Source organism: Myotis myotis, unplaced genomic scaffold (genome assembly GCF_014108235.1).
Source record: "Myotis myotis isolate mMyoMyo1 unplaced genomic scaffold, mMyoMyo1.p scaffold_m19_p_6, whole genome shotgun sequence".
Classification (NCBI taxonomy): Eukaryota; Metazoa; Chordata; class Mammalia; order Chiroptera; family Vespertilionidae; genus Myotis; species Myotis myotis.
The window spans coordinates 81,487,467-81,504,556 of NW_023416368.1; the positions used below are offsets into that span (position 1 = coordinate 81,487,467).

At 45.1% G+C, this 17,090-nt stretch overlaps 2 protein-coding genes across 16 annotated transcripts in view; one reads left to right on the forward strand and one right to left on the reverse strand.

Annotated features, from left to right (window-relative positions):
• SAFB2 (scaffold attachment factor B2) overlaps positions 1-6,070 on the reverse strand; it is a 41,941-nt gene extending 35,871 nt beyond the window's left edge. For 3 of the 6 annotated variants that reach the window (XR_004968371.1, XM_036314476.1, XM_036314478.1), the window contains exons 1-2: positions 5,754-6,068; positions 4,530-4,617 (exon numbers count right to left, since the gene is read on the reverse strand). Coding sequence is in view for 5 of the 6 variants with exons in the window: in XM_036314476.1 (XP_036170369.1) it covers positions 4,530-4,617; positions 5,754-5,939 (274 nt within the window). In the remaining variant the exon portion in view is untranslated. Of the gene's footprint in view, positions 1-4,529; positions 4,618-5,753 lie in introns of all 6 variants that reach the window. The other 3 variants (XM_036314474.1, XM_036314477.1, XM_036314479.1) reach the window with 3 other exon arrangements.
• Positions 6,071-6,263: 193 nt separating this feature from the next.
• Positions 6,264-17,090, forward strand: part of SAFB (scaffold attachment factor B) — a 35,427-nt gene continuing 24,600 nt past the window's right edge. For 4 of the 10 annotated variants that reach the window (XM_036314481.1, XM_036314482.1, XM_036314486.1 and 1 more), the window contains exons 1-2: positions 6,265-6,587; positions 9,839-9,923. In XM_036314481.1, coding sequence (XP_036170374.1) covers positions 6,399-6,587; positions 9,839-9,923 — 274 coding nt within the window. In that variant the 5' untranslated portion in view covers positions 6,265-6,398. Of the gene's footprint in view, positions 6,588-9,838; positions 9,924-17,090 lie in introns of those variants that run through there. The other 6 variants (XM_036314480.1, XM_036314483.1, XM_036314484.1 and 3 more) reach the window with 3 other exon arrangements.

Sequence of the window (17,090 nt, forward strand, 5' to 3'; positions counted from 1 at the left end):
TGTATACATGCAAGCATGAAGATGCATACAGATGGAGATGACTGAAGCAACCAACAACAATGGTTAAAATATGGAGTGGTATAATTAGAGATCATTTTATTTTTATATACATACTTTTTACATCTTCCAAATTATTGAAAAATATTATTTTCATAATTTTTAAATAAAAAAATTAAACATAAGAAACCTCAGTCTTTTTTTTAATCCTCACCTGAAGATACGTTTTTATTAATTTTCGAGAGAGAGGAAGGGGGAGAGAAGAAGGGAGGGAGGGAGAAAAACATTGATCTGTTGCCAACCGTAGGCACCTAACGGGGGATCAAACTTGCAACCTAGGTATTTGCCCTGACTGGGAATCAAACCCCCAACCTTATGGTGTATGGCAGTGGTTCTCAACCTTCCTAATGCCATGACCCTTTAATACAGTTCCTCATGTTGTGACCCAACCATAAAATTATTTTCGTTGCTACTTCATAACTGTAATTTTGCTACTGTTATGAATCGTATGTAAATATCTGATATGCAGGATGTATTTTCATTGTTACAAATTGCACATAATTAAAGCATGGTGATTTAATCACAAAAACAATATCCTATCTAATAATAGACAAACATGGCAATTGACCATACCTTCGCTACGCCTCCCATTGGCTAATCAGCACAATATGCAAATTAACCAACAAAGATGGCGGCTAATTTGCATACTGCAGGCAGGGTGGGACAGCACCATCCCGCCCGCCCTGCCGCCATCCGGGCCTGCTATCTGCGACCTGGGGCAGCGGGCATCCTGTGTGCGACCTGACACGGGGCAGCCGGGCGGTGCAGCAGCGATCGGCTGGCCTGCCTGGCCGCTGTGCGACCCGACCTGGGGCGGCCGGGCAGGGCAGCAGCAATATGCCGGCCTGCCCAGGTGCCCCGTGTGCGACCCGGCCCGGGGCGGCCGAGTGGGCAGCGAAGGCTTGAAGATGGCTCCGCCCAGAGCGCAGGCCTGGGTCCTGGGTACAGGGGGAAAACTGGTGCCAGCAGCCAGGGGAAGGGAAAGCCTATTGCACTAATCTTTTCGTGCAACAGGCCTCTAGTGTAATTATATATGTTTTCCGATGGTCTTAAGCGACCCCTGTGAAAGGATCGTTCGACCCCCAGATTGAGAACCGCTGGTGTATGGGATGATGCTCCCACCAACTGAGGCCCTAGCCAGGACAGAAACTGACTAAAGATTCAAACTAAAATGTTTACACCTTAAGTATTTCATTTATTATTATCATCAGTAACCACTCAAGAAATGTAGTTTTATATGTCAGATACCATACTCTCCACATCTTATTATTTAATACTCCCCACAACGCTAGCAGGTTTATTATCTGCATTTGACACATAAGAATTTGGTTCAGTTCCAAAGCTGGGACTCAAAAACTCAGCTGTACCACTTCCATTATATCTAAGCCCAGCATACCCTTTGAAATACACTGTCTAAAAAATGTTTGGCAGTTGCAACCAATTTCTAGGCCTCTAAATAGTAGCCTGCAATACACACAACAGGATGTAAACAAGAAAAATGCACACCCTAAAGCTTCACCAAAAAGTGCCCTAAATAAGAGTGGGAATGACAAATACTGAGCAGATAGGCTGCACCCCAATCTCAAGGGCCTGACTAAAAGCTGAAACGGGGGTTGTGGGGGGACAACAGGACAGAAATTAGAAAATCAAATTTTAGTTTCTCACATAAAACCTAATTCCAAAATTTAATCTTTCAAAACACATCCAGACATCTTCCACAATTTTAGCTACTCTTTACTTTTAAAAGGCAACAGTCACTCTTGACTTCCCAGAATTAGTCCCACTCTTGCACAGACTCTGGAAAACAATTGGTTAATTCTTCCTGATCACTTTTATGTAATATTGAGGATCTAATTTCAACTAGGACACCATGATGATGAAATACTTCAAATCACTAACCAAGAACCCAAACACCTCCAAAGGATATGCTAGTCCAACAACCTATAGGTGCTATCCTCTGTCCCTGGACTCAGACCACCTACCTGTTCCTTCTCTTGGCATTGGTTCTGAAAACAAGGAAGAGACCATTGCTAGAGCTACCCTATATAATAAAAGGCTAATATGCAAATTACCCCTTGGGAGTTCGACCACTCGCTATGACGTGCATGGACCACCAGGGGGCGGCACAGAATGAAGGAAGGCCCTGATCAGCCCTGATCGCCAGCCATGCCTAGGGACCCTACCCATACATGAATTTCATGCACTGGGCCTCTAGTGTTGGTATAAGCATTCTCTATATACGAATGAACTATTACCAAAGCTTTCTAGGCAAAATGCTAATTCCATGTAGTTTTGATTTTACATAAGCTTTAATCCAGACATTCAGATAGGTTTTTAAAACACCTAGCTAAGGTTCAGTTTGTCTAATGATGTAAAGATCCCCATTAGGAGACAAGAACATTTCGATTCATAAACCTTAAATCTCAACAGTTTTAAATGAGCATCTACATTAAAAACTTTTAAACTAACTTAAGTTGTTTCATAGCTATCGTAAAACAGGCTTTCAAACCATAGTTGTTGCCTGGCTGGTATGACTCAGTGAGACCTATGAACCAAGAGGTCATGGTCCAATTCCCAGTCACGGTCACGCCACTTGCCTGGGTTTAGGGCTTGATCCCCAGTAGGGGGCATGCAGGTAGCAGCCAATTAATGATTCTTGCTCATCATTGATGTTTCTATCTCTCTCTCCCTTCCTTCCTCTCTGAAATCAATGAAAATATATTAAAAAAAAAAAAAAAGACAGAGGTAATTGTAGGTTTCCTGCTATAGACCAGTCTCTCATAGTCTGTATTCATTTGGTCAGTCCGTGTTAATAGTGAAGTATGGATCAATACAATAGCAAAAAAAAAAAAATCAATGTTTTAAAATTAAACATAATGTAGCTCTTTATGAAACCTAACTAAAAAATTTAACCTTTCAAAACACTTATACCATACAAGTTTTAAAAGTTAGATACGTTATAGAAAAGTTTTCCTGCCAGGAAAATCTGCTTAAAAAGTAAACTGAAATTGTTGAAAATGCTACAAATTAATTTCTTTTGACTTTCTAAACTGTCCTCTACTACCTGAATTATATTGTCCTTATCACTGTAAAACCTAATAATGAGGACATTTGGTTAATTCCTCTTGATCACTTTAATTTTTTTTTTTAATATATTTTATTGATTTTTACAGAGAGGAGGGGAGAGGGATAGAGAGTTAGAAACATCGATGAGAGAGAAACATCGATCAGCTGCCTCCTACACACTCCCCACTGGGTATGTGCCCACAACCAAGGTACATGCCCTTGACCAGAATCAAACCTGGGACCCTTGAGTCCGCAGGCCGATGCTCTATCCACTGAGCCAAACCGGTTAGGGCTCCTCTTGATCACTTTAATCCAATAAGTAATTCCTCCCTACAATAAGGGCAGTAAGATTTCAAAGTTTTCTGAAATTAAGTCCTTCCAAAAAGTAACAGGTATTATCCATCAAGGAATTAATGTTGGGGCATGCCGTAAATATACCTTGAAAACATAATGCTCAGTGAAAGAAGGCAGGCAGAAAAGGCCATAGGCTGTATGATTCTATTTATATGAAATGTCTAGAATAGGCAAATCTAAGGAGACAAAGTCAATTAGTGCCACGGGCTGAGGGCTGGGAAAATGGGGAGTGACTGCTAGTGGGCACGGAGGTCATGAAAATACCTAGAATTAGACACTGGTGATGACTGCACAATCTTGTGAATGAGCACTGTATTGTACACTTCAGGTGAATTCTATAGAATTTGAATTATATCTTAATTTTTTAAAAATCACACTAGTAAAAATAGGCTGGATACAAATACTCTGACAATCTATTTTGGACCATAGAGAAGCTGAGTTCTATTTGGTCTTGGGTTGTTGTCATTTTCGTTGATTTAAGTCCTATTTTTTAAAACCTGGAAGGAAGCCAAGCAGGTGCTCAAACCAGTCAGGACAGCTTTTAGAGTGTCTTACTCTAGTTCTTTTTTTTTTTTTTAAATATATTTTATTGATTTTTTACAGAGAGTAAGGGAGAGAGATAGAGGGTTAGAAACATCGATGAGAGAGAATCATCAATCAGCTGCCTCCTGCACACCTCCTACTGGGGATGTGCCCGCAACCCAGGTACATGCCCTTGACCGGAATCGAACCTGGGACCTCTCAGTCCGCAGGCCGACACTCTATCCACTGAGCCAAACCGGTTTCAGCTCTAGTTCTTTTTTAATACCAATGGCAAGAACTGAGATGTTTTTAGCATGTATTTTAATTTTACTTGGTGTCCTCCTCCAGCACCCTGACAGTCACTTGTTAGCTGGTGAAGAGCAGGCCTAATTAGGAGATGGAGAACAATGACAGCTGAAGACATTCTCCTCCTGGCCGGGAGGGCAGAAACAGTACTAAAAAACCAGGTCTCTAAGCAAGTGGGCTCTCAAACACTCGGACCTCTAGCAGCAGGCACTACAGGTAGATACCTTTAACACATCTCTTTGCCGTCTTCCTGTTCGTGGCTTCCAATGTGATGCCAATTTCATCAGGATCCTGCCCTTCTTCTTTAACTGCCTGTCAGGAAGAGATGGATTTTACATTGTCAAGAGCTGCAGGGCACACATTGTTGCTTTTAAATAACAACTTCTAACTCTTCCTTGCAAAGAGCAAGTCTGTTCTGCTATCTGGGCTTCAAGCCCACAAGACACAGGAAGAACCCAGCACAACTTGGTTCTCTCTGCACGGATGCCACACGACCCCACCCCTTCCCGGCACCCCAAAAAAGGGGTGTGTGAAAGGGTGTTCAGAATCAGGGTCAATGACCAGTTCCAAATTGGCCTCTAACCTTGAAACTGCCCAACCTTCTAGTTTAAGTTAATATAACAAATAATAACAAGAGGCTTGTACTTGGTCTCCATGGGCAATGGGCTCTGAGCGGTGGTCCACCAAGCCATCTTTGGCCTGGGGGAGTGCGGGGAGGGAGGACAGACAGATCGGGTTGGGGAAGGTACCTCGGTGCTTCCCTCCTGCCTGGCACAAGGCTGGGGCTCACAGTAAACTCACAGGTCCCCCCACCCCTTAAGAAGCTTGTTCTGGTTGGAGACACGACAATCCCCCATCCTCAAGTTTGTGTTATGGGTGGTGTTGAGGGGAATAAACAGAGGATGACAGGAGAAAGTGGGGGCGGGGGAGCTGTGCGTTACTGAAAGTGACATCTCAAACAGATCCAAAGGACAGGGGGTCGGCCAGGCCACCCGCGAGAAGAGCAGTCTGGCGTCGGGTATGGTAAGTGCCAAGGCGCCGGGCCAGGTACAAGCACGGCTCCCTTTCCTGCAAGATCTCAAAGGTCCTTCAGTCATCTGTTCTCCAGGGAGGGAAACTGAGGCTCAGAGATACAGGCACTTGTACAAGGTCACGGCGCCCAACCTAAAACTCGGGCCTGGGAGGAGTCAGGGGCCAGCCTAGCGTCTAAGGCAGGCAGGCTGCCAGCGCACTTGAGGCGATGACCTGGTAGGAAACAAGGCACAGAGAGAGACGATCACGGGCCAAGGTCACACAGCCAGGCCCCCTCGTCCCGGACAGCTCAGCCCGGGGGGTCCGCCAAGAGGGGGGCGGGCCGCAGACGCCCGGGTCCAGAGGTCGCGGTGACAGGTCCACTCGGGGACGCACTCCGACCTCCTGCACCACCCCCGTGCCCCGCGCCCCCTCACCTTCTTGAGTCGCTCCATCAGGACGCTCTTGTTGCCGCCCGTGTCCAGGTTTCGCTTCTTCAGCTCCGCCCGCAGGTCGATCACCCGCAGTTCGCTGAGCCGCCGCGTCCCCGCCTCCGAGGCGCCCGGACCAACCGCGGCCGTGCCAGAACCCGAGTCGCCAGAGCCTGCCAGGGTCTCCGCCATCCCGAGTTCCCCGTCTCCGGCACCTACTCCCCACACCGACAGCGGCTGTAGCGGCTCTGAGCACAAAATGGCGCCGCCTAAGAGGAAAACGCAATCACTTCCTCCCGCCCCGCTTTCCGGCTGTGCAGGCGTTCTTCGCAGCCACGGGCTAGTGCGCCGACCAACCGCGCGTTCCCAGCCACTATGCGCAGGCGCCGTATAGACAACACGCATGCGTCCCGGCCTTTCGCCGCGGAGGCTGGAGAGACGCAACGCGCCTGCGCACATCCCTCAAGGCGCTCACCACGCATTTGCAGACGCTACCGAGTACCGGGCCTGCGCCAGGTGCGCCTGCGCAGAAGCGAGGCGAGCCGGGGCGCTGGAGCAGTTCTCTGGCAGGCGGCGCCATTTTGTGCTAGGAGCTGAGAGAACCCCGGCCCGGTTCTGTGTGAAGTGGGTGGCAGAGCCCGGGTCCCTGGAATGGCGGAGACTCTCTCAGGCCTAGGCGATTCGGGTGCGGCGGGCGCTGCGGCTCTGAGCTCCGCCTCGTCTGAGACCGGGACGCGGCGCCTCAGCGACCTGCGGGTGATCGATCTGCGGGCGGAGCTGAAGAAACGGAACCTGGACTCGAGCGGCAACAAGAGCGTTCTGATGGAGAGGCTCAGAAAGGTAGAGCCGGGGCCCTCGAGGTGGACAAGAGTGGGGTCGTGGGACTCCCGCAGCCGCAACAGATTTCCTCTGGTCCCAGGGCCCGCCTCCGGCCCCATTTGCGGCCTGGCGCTCCGTGCTTCTCCCGGCTCCTCCTAGGCCCCGGCGGGGGCTGCGCGCCCAGCCAGGCCCAGGTGCAAATCCTAGCGCCGCAATGGGGCGAGGAGGAGAAAATGTGACGCGACGGGGAAGCCGCGGTAGCCGCGCAGCTCTAGATGGCGGGTGACATCGACCGAGGGCCTGTTTTCCGCAGCAGCCACTTCGCGGAGGGCTTTCCTCTTGCCGTCTCTTCCCAGCTTCCCACAAAGTGGACGGGGCGCCCTGAAATCCTCACTTCCTGGGGGAGTCGGGGGACCCGGCCAAGGTCACACGGTCGGGGAGAGGAGGCGACGGGATTGGAACCCAGGCCGGCTGAGCCCCTGTGCCCTCGCTGGCCGCGGGAGTCTTCGACAAAGATGGATGTTGATTGTCCCTTTAGGGCCAGCAAGCCTTGAATGGGAGGTTAATTTATAAAGCGAGCATGTCAAGAAGACATTTAAAGGGGAAAAAAAACCAATCTGGGGTTTGCCATCCCTAGCTCGGGGGTATGACACGGAAGGGAAAGTGTTGTTTGCAAGAGTGACCAGAAATGTAAAAGGCAGACTCGGGGGACACCGAGATGGCTCACCCCGAAAGGCAGGCAGGGTGTGCGCCTGGGCTTAGGGCTCTGTCGGGTCTCGGGGGTTGGATCTTTCGCATGGAAGACGTTTGATCCTCACTGAGCCTGCTGCTGCTTGTGTAAAAAGAGGGAAAACATCGTGCTTTTGTTTCGGGGACTAAGTGAGGTGGCCTGAAAGGCCTTGGCATGTTGCCTGGCACATGTAAACACCGGGGATCTGATCGTTGTCACAAGTCATTTTTCCTCTGTGTCATTTCCAAAATGGGGGCTGTATTCCCTACCTTACGGGGTACTGAAGGGTAGGTGCGAAAAATGCGGAGTTAAGTCAATGTTTGCATCCCTTACGTTTTTCTTATTCGCTTCATTTTTTTTTTTTTACCTTTTCCCCACCTAGGTCTTGTTTTTTTTTTTATTTCAGAGAGGGAGGGAGAGAGAAGTAGAAACATCAATGATGAAAGGGAATCATTGATGGCTGCTCCTGCGCGCCCCCTACCGGGGATGGAGCCGGCAGCCCCGCCCGGCATTGAACCGGTGACCTGGTTCATAGGTTAACGTCAACCACTGGGCGCCCGGCCAGGCTCCTCCTCGTGTCTTGAGACCCTCTCAGCCTTCCACCCTGGCTCCCAAACAACTGAGGATTGGGGTTTTATTTTGATTGCTATTGAGAGGAAGTAGGTATTTTTTCCTATTTTCCCAGATAAGGAAGCTCAGGCTCAAGAGTGGTGAGGTGATACGCCCAGAGCCATTTGGGGCCTTTCTAACTAGAGCTTATATTCTTTCATTATGGATACTAACCTCCTTAACTTTTATTCACTGTGAACACTAAATTCCTTTATTCAGGACAGGCCGTTCTTCATTAACCAAGATGTTTACCTGGAGAAAATGCAACGAGGGTGTGAGGGTTGGCACTTGGGAAGATGTAGTCCATGTTCTTAGCCACCAGAGCCTCCTGGCAATAAAATTGAGTTGGGTGTTTTTTTTTACTTTTTTCCTCCCAGTCTGCAAGCCTGCAGAGCTAAGATGGGATTGAACCCTCCTGTCAGGCTGGTGGCTGAGACTGGTATGACTTCAGGAATCTTCCATCACTGTCACCTTTGAGGGGACAAATCCATCCCACCTTTTCCCTCCTTTCGGTTTCTCAGACACGTAGGCACTACATAAATACCGTGAGCCTATGAACTCATCTACTACATGCCCAAGCAAGTCTGGAATTATTGCTGATCTTTCTCTTCTACTTCTGTCATCCAGTTTGTATCCCTTCCTTGGTTTATTTTTCCTGGAAGGGCAAAAGAGGAAAAGATGGAGGGAACACACAACGAAGTTAATTTGCCAAGGCCTATAAGGATGACTCAGAGCCCTCAGTCCCCGTAGAGATGACCCTGTAAACACTGCACCCCAATGAGACAGTGAGGGTGAAGTGTACACCTCCTGTCTAGAGCAGCTCTTCTAGTCTCTTAGTGGTCCAGCATTGTCTGTCCCTAGCTAAGAGAGTTAGGGGCTTTCTGGTTGTCTGTTCCTTGATCCCAGGGCAGCACTTTGATTTTTTTCTAGATCTGGCTTCAGAGAGACGGGAGAGATTGTCTTTGCTCCTGATACAGATTAGGTAGGTGCAGGACCCCCCAAGTCCCATTCTAAATTCAGGTAGCAAGCTGGAAACTCCTGAGAATCTGAAACGGTATACAAATAAAATGCAGTATTTGAATTGGATTTATAAGAAAATTATGCTCACTGGATAGTACAGTAAAAACAGAAAGGGTTATTAGTAAATCCTGAACCTGATTTCAGGGATGTCATCATTGACATTTCAGGGATGCCCAGTTTTCAGGGATGTCATCATTGACATGTTCAGTACTGATTTGCTGAGTGTGGGTGGAGCTGTTGAAGTGAACGACAAGTTCCTGGGGTGGGAGGCTGGGCTTGCCAAGAGCTTCTGTAATTCTGTATCCTTTGAGGTGAGTCTCTTAGTGGCTGAGAGCAAGACCTTTGGAGTCAGTCATAGATGAGGTACTACATGTCATGTCTTGTTCCGTGCCACACACAGTAGGAACTCAGCCAGTGAATTGTATTCTATACAGACAGTGTCGAGTGCAGGCGTGGCATGGAGAGGGGTCCCTGAGGTCAGATAGCACATTGCTGGGTGAAGTCATAGGAAAGTGGAGGGGGTGCCTTTTCATTTTTTTTAGTTCCATTGAGCCCAGGAATAGGGATAACCCAGAATGTGGTGGTAATGTTAAAAATAAGGCGAATGTTTGTTCAGTGCTTGCTTTACATGGGTGATGGAGTTCTCACACAGCTTTTAAAGGTAAGTACTGTATTTTTATGTAACCCCATGTTATGGAGTAGAAAACAGATTAAGTAAATCTCCTTAAGACCACACAGCTTAGAACTGTTAGAGTCTAACTCCAGAGCCCTTGCTTCAGTGTGTAGAGCAAGAGAAAGAATGGAAACGGTGGAGGTGATGCACTTCCAAATCATTGGCCCCGAGCTTCTGTGAAAGTCAAGTCTTTGTTGACTTTCATGGTGAAATTTTTTTCCCCATTTACCTTTCCTTTAGGCAATTGAAGATGAAGGGGGTAATCCTGATGAAATTGAAATTACCTCTGAAGGAAACAAGAAGACATCAAAAAGATCTAGCAAAGGTATCAAGGAATTTATGATCACTCCTAATGTTGAGCTTTCTTCAAAACTACTTCCTTTGCTAATATGCCTCATTTACTTGGTTGTGTTTGGGACATATCATTGTATTTTGTTTCTATGATACTTGGGAATTCAGGGGGTAGAAGGGGCATTTACACCTTTACTCATTTTCCTCTAGATTTCTCAGCAGTCTTTGCTTATCCGGGCCCTTCACCTTCCTTAAAAAAGAGTATTTAGGACGGTTTGAGTCTACTATTGCTGTGACTTGTGGAAACTAACTTCCCTTTTAAATGCTTCCTGGCCAAAACAGAGTGGTCACTTTTATAGACATTACTTTAAAAAACTACCTGCTGTATAAAAACCACTTTCCACATAGCACTAATGACACTCATAATCTGACCCAGACCTCTCTTTCCCACTTCATCCCCCACTACCTTCCTCCCCTTTCATCAGGCTGCAAAAAATGTGATTCATTCTCTTGGCCTTCTGTTTTTCTGCCCACTCTTCTTCCCTATCTGTCTGTATTCATGTCCTAGTTCATCAAGCAACAACTTCTGAAACTACCAATAGCAACTCATGACTCCTTAGGTCCTCTACACTGCCAGGACCTTATATCTTGCTTATGTCATTCTGCAACGTGGCATAACCAGATTGTTGAGGACAGGGGCTTTATCTTCCTTGTTTTTCTTTCCCCTCGGTAATTACTCAGTAATTTATTAACATTGAACTACTGTTTTAAGAAAGAATCTGTTAAAATTGGGCATTTGGACTGTTCTGAATGGTTCCTTGGGTGATTGGAGGCTTTTTTGCTCAGGCTCCAAATCAAATTAAATATTTATATTACTTGGCCAGGGATGAAGAAAGAACTGGGTTTGAAATGTCCAAGAAGCAGGCACCACTGTCAGCCACACTGTGGTGTAAGCTGTGGGAGAGCTGCAGTTGTGACCTCACCTTGGAATGAAGTCACTTCTGTGGTCCATGATACATTGTGTATTTTTGCCTTTGCCCAAGTAAATGTCTTTGCCAAGGGAAAGTGTACTGGAAAATCAACAGAAAAAGACAGTCATAGTGGGAGCTTTTGAATCTTCTTTTTGCTTTCCTTTTCCATTAAAAAAAAAATTGTACTACCTTAGCCGGTTTGGGTCAGTGGATAGAGCATCAGTCCGTGGATTGAAGCATATTAGGCTTTTATTATATAGGACTAGAGGCCCAGTGCACAAAAATTTGTGCACTCGGGGGGGGGGGGTGTCCCTCAGCCCGGCCTGTGCCCTCTCGCAGTCTGGGACCCCTCAGGAGATAACGACCTGCTGGCTTAGGCCTGCTCCCGGGTGGCAGAGGGCAGGCCCAATCCCTAGGTGCAGCCCCTGGTAGGGCTCAGAGCAGGGCCAATTGGGGAGTTGGGGCACCGCCCCCTGTCATGCACAGAGCAGGGCAGATTGGGAGGTTGCGATGCCACCCTCAGTCACGCTCAGGGTAGGGCCGATTGGGGGGTTGGGGCACCGCCCCCTGTCACACTCAAGGCAGAGTTGATGGGGAGGTTGTGGCGCCACCCCCCGTCACGCACAGAGCAGGGCCCATCGGGGTTGAGGAGCTCACCCCTGTCACAGAGTAGGGCCGATAGGGGAGTTGGCACACCGCCCTCTGTCACACACAGAGCAGGGCGGATCGGGGTTGGGGCGCCGCCACTGTCACACTCAGGGCAGGGCCGATGGGGAGGTTTTGGCTCTACCCCATCACACACAGAGCAGGGCCCGTGGGGGGGGGAGGGGGGTTGGGGCGCCACCCTCTATCACCTACAGAGCAGGGCCGATCAGGGGGTTGAGGCGCCTTCCCCTGTCACGAACAGAACAGGGCAAATAGGGAGGTTGTGGCCCCACCCCCTGTCAGACACAGAGCCGCAGGGCGATCAGGGGTTTGGGCACTGCCCCCTGTCACACTGATCCTGGTACTGGGAGGTTTCGTGGCTCCGCTGATCCCAGTGCTGGGAGGCATATTACCCTTTTACTATATAGAATAGAGGCCTGGTGCACGGGTGGGGGCCGGCTGATTTGCCCTGAAGGGTGTCCTGGATCAGGGTGGAGGTCCCCACTGGGGTGCCTGGCCAGCCTGGGTGAGGGGATGATGGCTGTTTGCAGCTGGTCACACACCCTTCAGGGTGGGGGTCCCCACTGGGGTGCCTGGCCAGTCTGGGTGAGGGGCTGAGGGCTGTTTTCAGGCTGGGACTGAAGCTCCCAACTGCTCCTTTTTTTCTTTTTCTTTTTTTATTCTGGGCCAGCTTTAGCTCTGAGGCTCCAGCTCTTAGGCCTCAGCTCCTGAAAGCAGGTATCTGGTTTGTTTCGGTTCTACAATTGAAACTCTGTATCAACTCCAGGTCTGAGATCCCTGCTAGCTGAAAGCTGCTTTCTCTGGTTTTGTTTAGCTTCTATTTTTTTGTAACTATGTTTCAAACTGCCAGCTCAGAGGCCTGCAGCGGCAGGCGGGGAACGTTGGAGTCCTCCATCACTGAAGCAAGCAAGCCTCATGTTAGTTTCAAGCAGCCATCTTGGCTGACAGTTAATTTGCATATCGCCCTGATTAGCCAATGGGAAGGGTAGTGGTCGTACGCCAATTACCATGTTTCTCTTTTATTAGATAGGATTATATAGGATAGGATAGGATTGGATTTGCTTTTTTCACTTAACATGTTAAGGACATTCTTCCAAGTTCTACAAGTAAAAGACCTTATTCTTTTTAAATAGGTTAGTAGTAATCTTTCATATGATGTACAACAATATGTAGCTCATCAGTCTCCTTGGTACTAGAATGTTGAGATTCTTTTCCAATTTTCAGTCAGCATATCCAATTTTCAGTGCTACCATAAACCAGAAATGTCTCTGTGGTTAAAGAAATATATTTTTTGATAATTAGAAGTAAAATTCTGTGGTCAAAGGATATGTGCATTTTATTTTATAACAGTTATTCCAACAGTCTGTGCTGGTCAGTCTCTCACCTAACAATGTGAGGGGGTGTGCTTATTTCTTTAAACTCTCACTTAACGCTGGGTATTATCTTTTTTTATTTTTACCAATTATGTAGAAGAAAGATATTTTGTTGTATTTATCTGCATTTCTCTGCAGGTAAGGTTTTCATTTGCATTTCTTCACAGATTAGACAGTTTCTGATAATTGGCCATCTGTATTTACCAAATTGCCATTCCATGCCCTTTGCCCATTTTTTCTACTGGGTTGTTTGTTTTGTTCACTTCTAAGGACTCTATAAAATGTTGCAATTGTTTCTTTCCCAGTCTGTCATTTGACTTAACTTGTTTGTGGTGTTTTGATCATTAAAGTTTTAATTGTTAATTTAGGCAGTGCTGTCAACCTATTCTGTATGTTTTCTAGACTTTATGTTGTGTTTTTAACATATAGAAAATATTCTACATTGTAGAGCTAATGGTTATGGTTTTATTTTTACATTAGGATGTTTAATTCATTTGGAATTTATTTTTACATATGTTTTGAGGTAGGTAGGGATCAAAATAAGGAATAGTTCTGTCAGATTCTTCTTGCCCAGTCACACTCTCCCCTACTCACCTCCCCCACAAAATTTTGTGATTATTGTCACCATAGATTTGTTTTGCCTGCTCTGGAACTTCATGTAAAGTAGAACCATTCAGTATAATCACTTTTTAAAAAATATATATATTTTGATTTTTTACAGAGAGGAGGGGAGAGGGATCAAGAGTTAGAAACATTGATGAGAGAGAAACATCGATCCGCTGCCTCCTGCACACCTCCCACTGGGGATGTGCCAGCAACCAAGGTACATGCCCTTGACAGAAATCGAACCTGGGGCCCTTCAGTCCCCAGGCCGACGCTCTATCCAATGAGCCAAACCCGCTAGGGCAAGTATAACCACTTTGTGTCTGGTTTCTTTGCCCAGCAGAATTAGTTTTATCTTGAGCTTTATAGTACATTGTGATATTTTATATGGCAATTTCTACTTAATTATTTTCAACTACCTTATTAGGTTGTATCGAGGTTTTAACTAAAAATACTGTAGAGTTCTTTCTTCTAACCCTTTTGATGAACAAATTAAAGATGGTTTGAAATCAGCATGCTGATTATTTTAATCAGGATCCCTGAAAGCATATCACACATAATCTCAGCACTCCTCCAAAGTAGTTTGACACCAATAATTTGTTTAGCAGAATCTTTTATTTATTTTTAATTAATTAATTTTTATTAATTTTCTTGGAATGGCATTGGTCAACATGAACATACAGGTTTCGGGTGTGGGTTTCTATGTTACAAAATCTGTGTATTGCACTGTGTGTCCACCACCCAAAGTCAAATCTTCTCCTGTCACCATATATTAAGATCCCCTTCCTCCCACGCACCTCCCCCCCGCCCCGCCCCCGTCCCCTGGCACACTGTTGTTCATGTTCACAAGTTTTAATTTTATAACCCACATATGGGTGAAATTATATGGTTCTTAACTTTTTCTGACTGACATTTCACTTAGGATAATATTCTCAAGGTCCATCCATGTTGTTTCATCCTTTCTTATGTCTGAGTAGTATTCCATTCTGTATATGTACTGCATCTTTTTTACCCAGTCCTCTTATCGTGGAATACTGGTCGTTTCTATGTTTTGGCCACCATGAATAATGCTGCAATGAACATAAGGCTGCATGTATCTTTGCCAATACATGATTTCGAGGTTTTGGGGTATATACCCAGGAGAGACGGATTGCTGGGTTGTATAGTAGCACTATTCTCAATTTTTTTGAGGAATCGCCAGACTGCTTTCCATAGTGGTTCCATAGTCTACATTCCCACCAGCAGTGAATGAGGATTCCCTTTTTTCCACAACCTCTCCAACACTTGTTATTGCTTGTTATGTTGATAATGGCCACTCTAACAGGTGTGAAATGGTATCTTATTGTAGTTTTTATTTGCATTTCCCTAGTTGCCAGTAAGGTTGAACTTGTTTTCATATATTTGTTGGCTGCTTGTATGTTTTCTTGGGACAGGTATATTTTCATTTCCTCTGCCCACTTTTTGATTGGGTTGTTTGTTGGTTTGGTGTTGAATTTTATGAGTTCTCTATATATTTTGGAAATTAAACCTCTGTCGGAGGTACTGTTTGCAAATACCATCTGGTTGGAACTGGAAAAGCAAAATCAGCACATTTGCTTTAAATTTTATTTATTTATGTATTGTTAATATTCATCCCAGGTTATTTTTTCCATTAATTTCTAGAGAGAGTGTGTGGAAGGGAGAAAAAGAGAGAAACATCAATGTGAGAGAGGCACATCAATTGGTTGCCTCCTGTATGTGCCTGGACCTGGGGGGCCAAGGAATGAGCCTGAGACCCTTTGGTTTACAGGCCGATATGCTCTAGTGCTCAGGGCACCGGCTAGGGCACGTTTGCTTTTTAAGCTATTACCTGTATTGTGCTACTGGGTCTTTTGTTTGTGTATGTATGTATGTATGTATGTGTTGTTTTTTTGAACTATGTGAGAATAAGTTGCAAGTATGTGCCCCTTTGCCTTAAATACTACATACAGTATTGCCTAACAGCAAGGACATTACATGGCATTAGTTCACAAAATCAAGAAATTAACTTTGATACAATGCTGTTATCTAAGCTTAGACCTTATTTAGATTTAGACATTTTTTCCAGTAATGTTCTCCGTAATTCAAAAGGAAAATCCAGGGTCATGCATTTCATTCAATTGTCATATCTTTGGTTTCCTTTATGCTTCATTCACATTGAAAATAGTCGATCAGGTACACCTGAAACTAATATAATATGGCATGTCAACTGTAATTGAAAAACAAAAATTTGAAAGTAAAATAGTGAATTGATTTAATTTTAGCAAACCTAACTCTAGAGACCAAAAATTTATTTTCCCCATAAATTTTTTTATTTATGCCTAATAATTTTCATTCTGTTTCAGCTCTGCCATTTCTGTTATTATTTACATGTTTCTATTTTGCTCATTTTAAATAACCACCTATATACTGCTGTTTAGATGAAAGTGCCAACAGTCTTGCCCTCTGTGAACTGTTATAAACAGTTCACAATAAAAATAAATAAAATAAAAATCAATGGAAAAAATATCCTTGGGTAAAGATTAAAAAAGAAAGAAAAAAATTACAAGGTTCGCCCTAATCGGTTTGGCTCAGTGGATAGAGCGTCGATCTGCAGACTCAGGGTCCCAGGTTCGATTCCGGTCAAGGGCATGTACCTTGGTTGCGGGCACATCCCCAGTAGGGGTTGTGCAGGAGGTGGCTGATCAATGTTTCTCTCTCATCGATGTTTCTAACTCTCTATCCCTCTCCCTTCTTCTCTGTAAAAAAATCAATAAAATATATTTTTTAAAAAATTTACAAGGTTGGATAACGGAAGTTCGAGTAAGTTGTTTCACTTTTTTTTTAAAGTGCTGTTAAAGTTGTCTGAAAAATGAATACAAGCCAAAAATGTGTCTAGCTGCGTCTTTTTTTTTCCTTCTATTAATATATTTTTATTGATTTCAGAGAGGAAGGGAGAGAGAGATGGAAATATCAATGATGAAAGAGAATCATTGATACAGCCCACATTGGGGATTGAGCCTACAACCTGGGCATGTGCCCTGACCAGGAATCAAACCATGACCTCCTGGTTCGTAGGTAAACACTCAACCACTGAGCCATGCTGGCTGGGCTCTAGCTTCTTAATGTTCATTTTTTTCTTAATCTTAAATTACTAACCTCTTGAAACACCTGAAGTTAAGCCATTCCTTCCAATTCAAAGTCCCAGGCATACATAAGAATAAAATAATGAGTTGGACCAACATTTTAAATCAGTGGTGAGGGGGAAAATTAGTAAATGTTTTAGGAAAATTAGTTTCCAAATGCGACAGTCATTTGGAAAATAGCTTCAGTCTGAACAAAACTGAGTCAAGTATTAAATTGAAAACCAATAAAGAAGTAAATACAGGTGAATATTTATTTATGTATTCTTAGTATGGACAAGGGCTTTTAAACGTGAAAGTAAAAGAACATTTATACATAAAAACTGTTTAATGGCTTTGACTACATGAAAGTGAAATTTACCCAGAACCCATAAATAAAAGATTGGTGAAAGACTGTGAGAAAATATCTGTTGTATGTACGATGTGCCAATAAAAAATGAGAAATAGC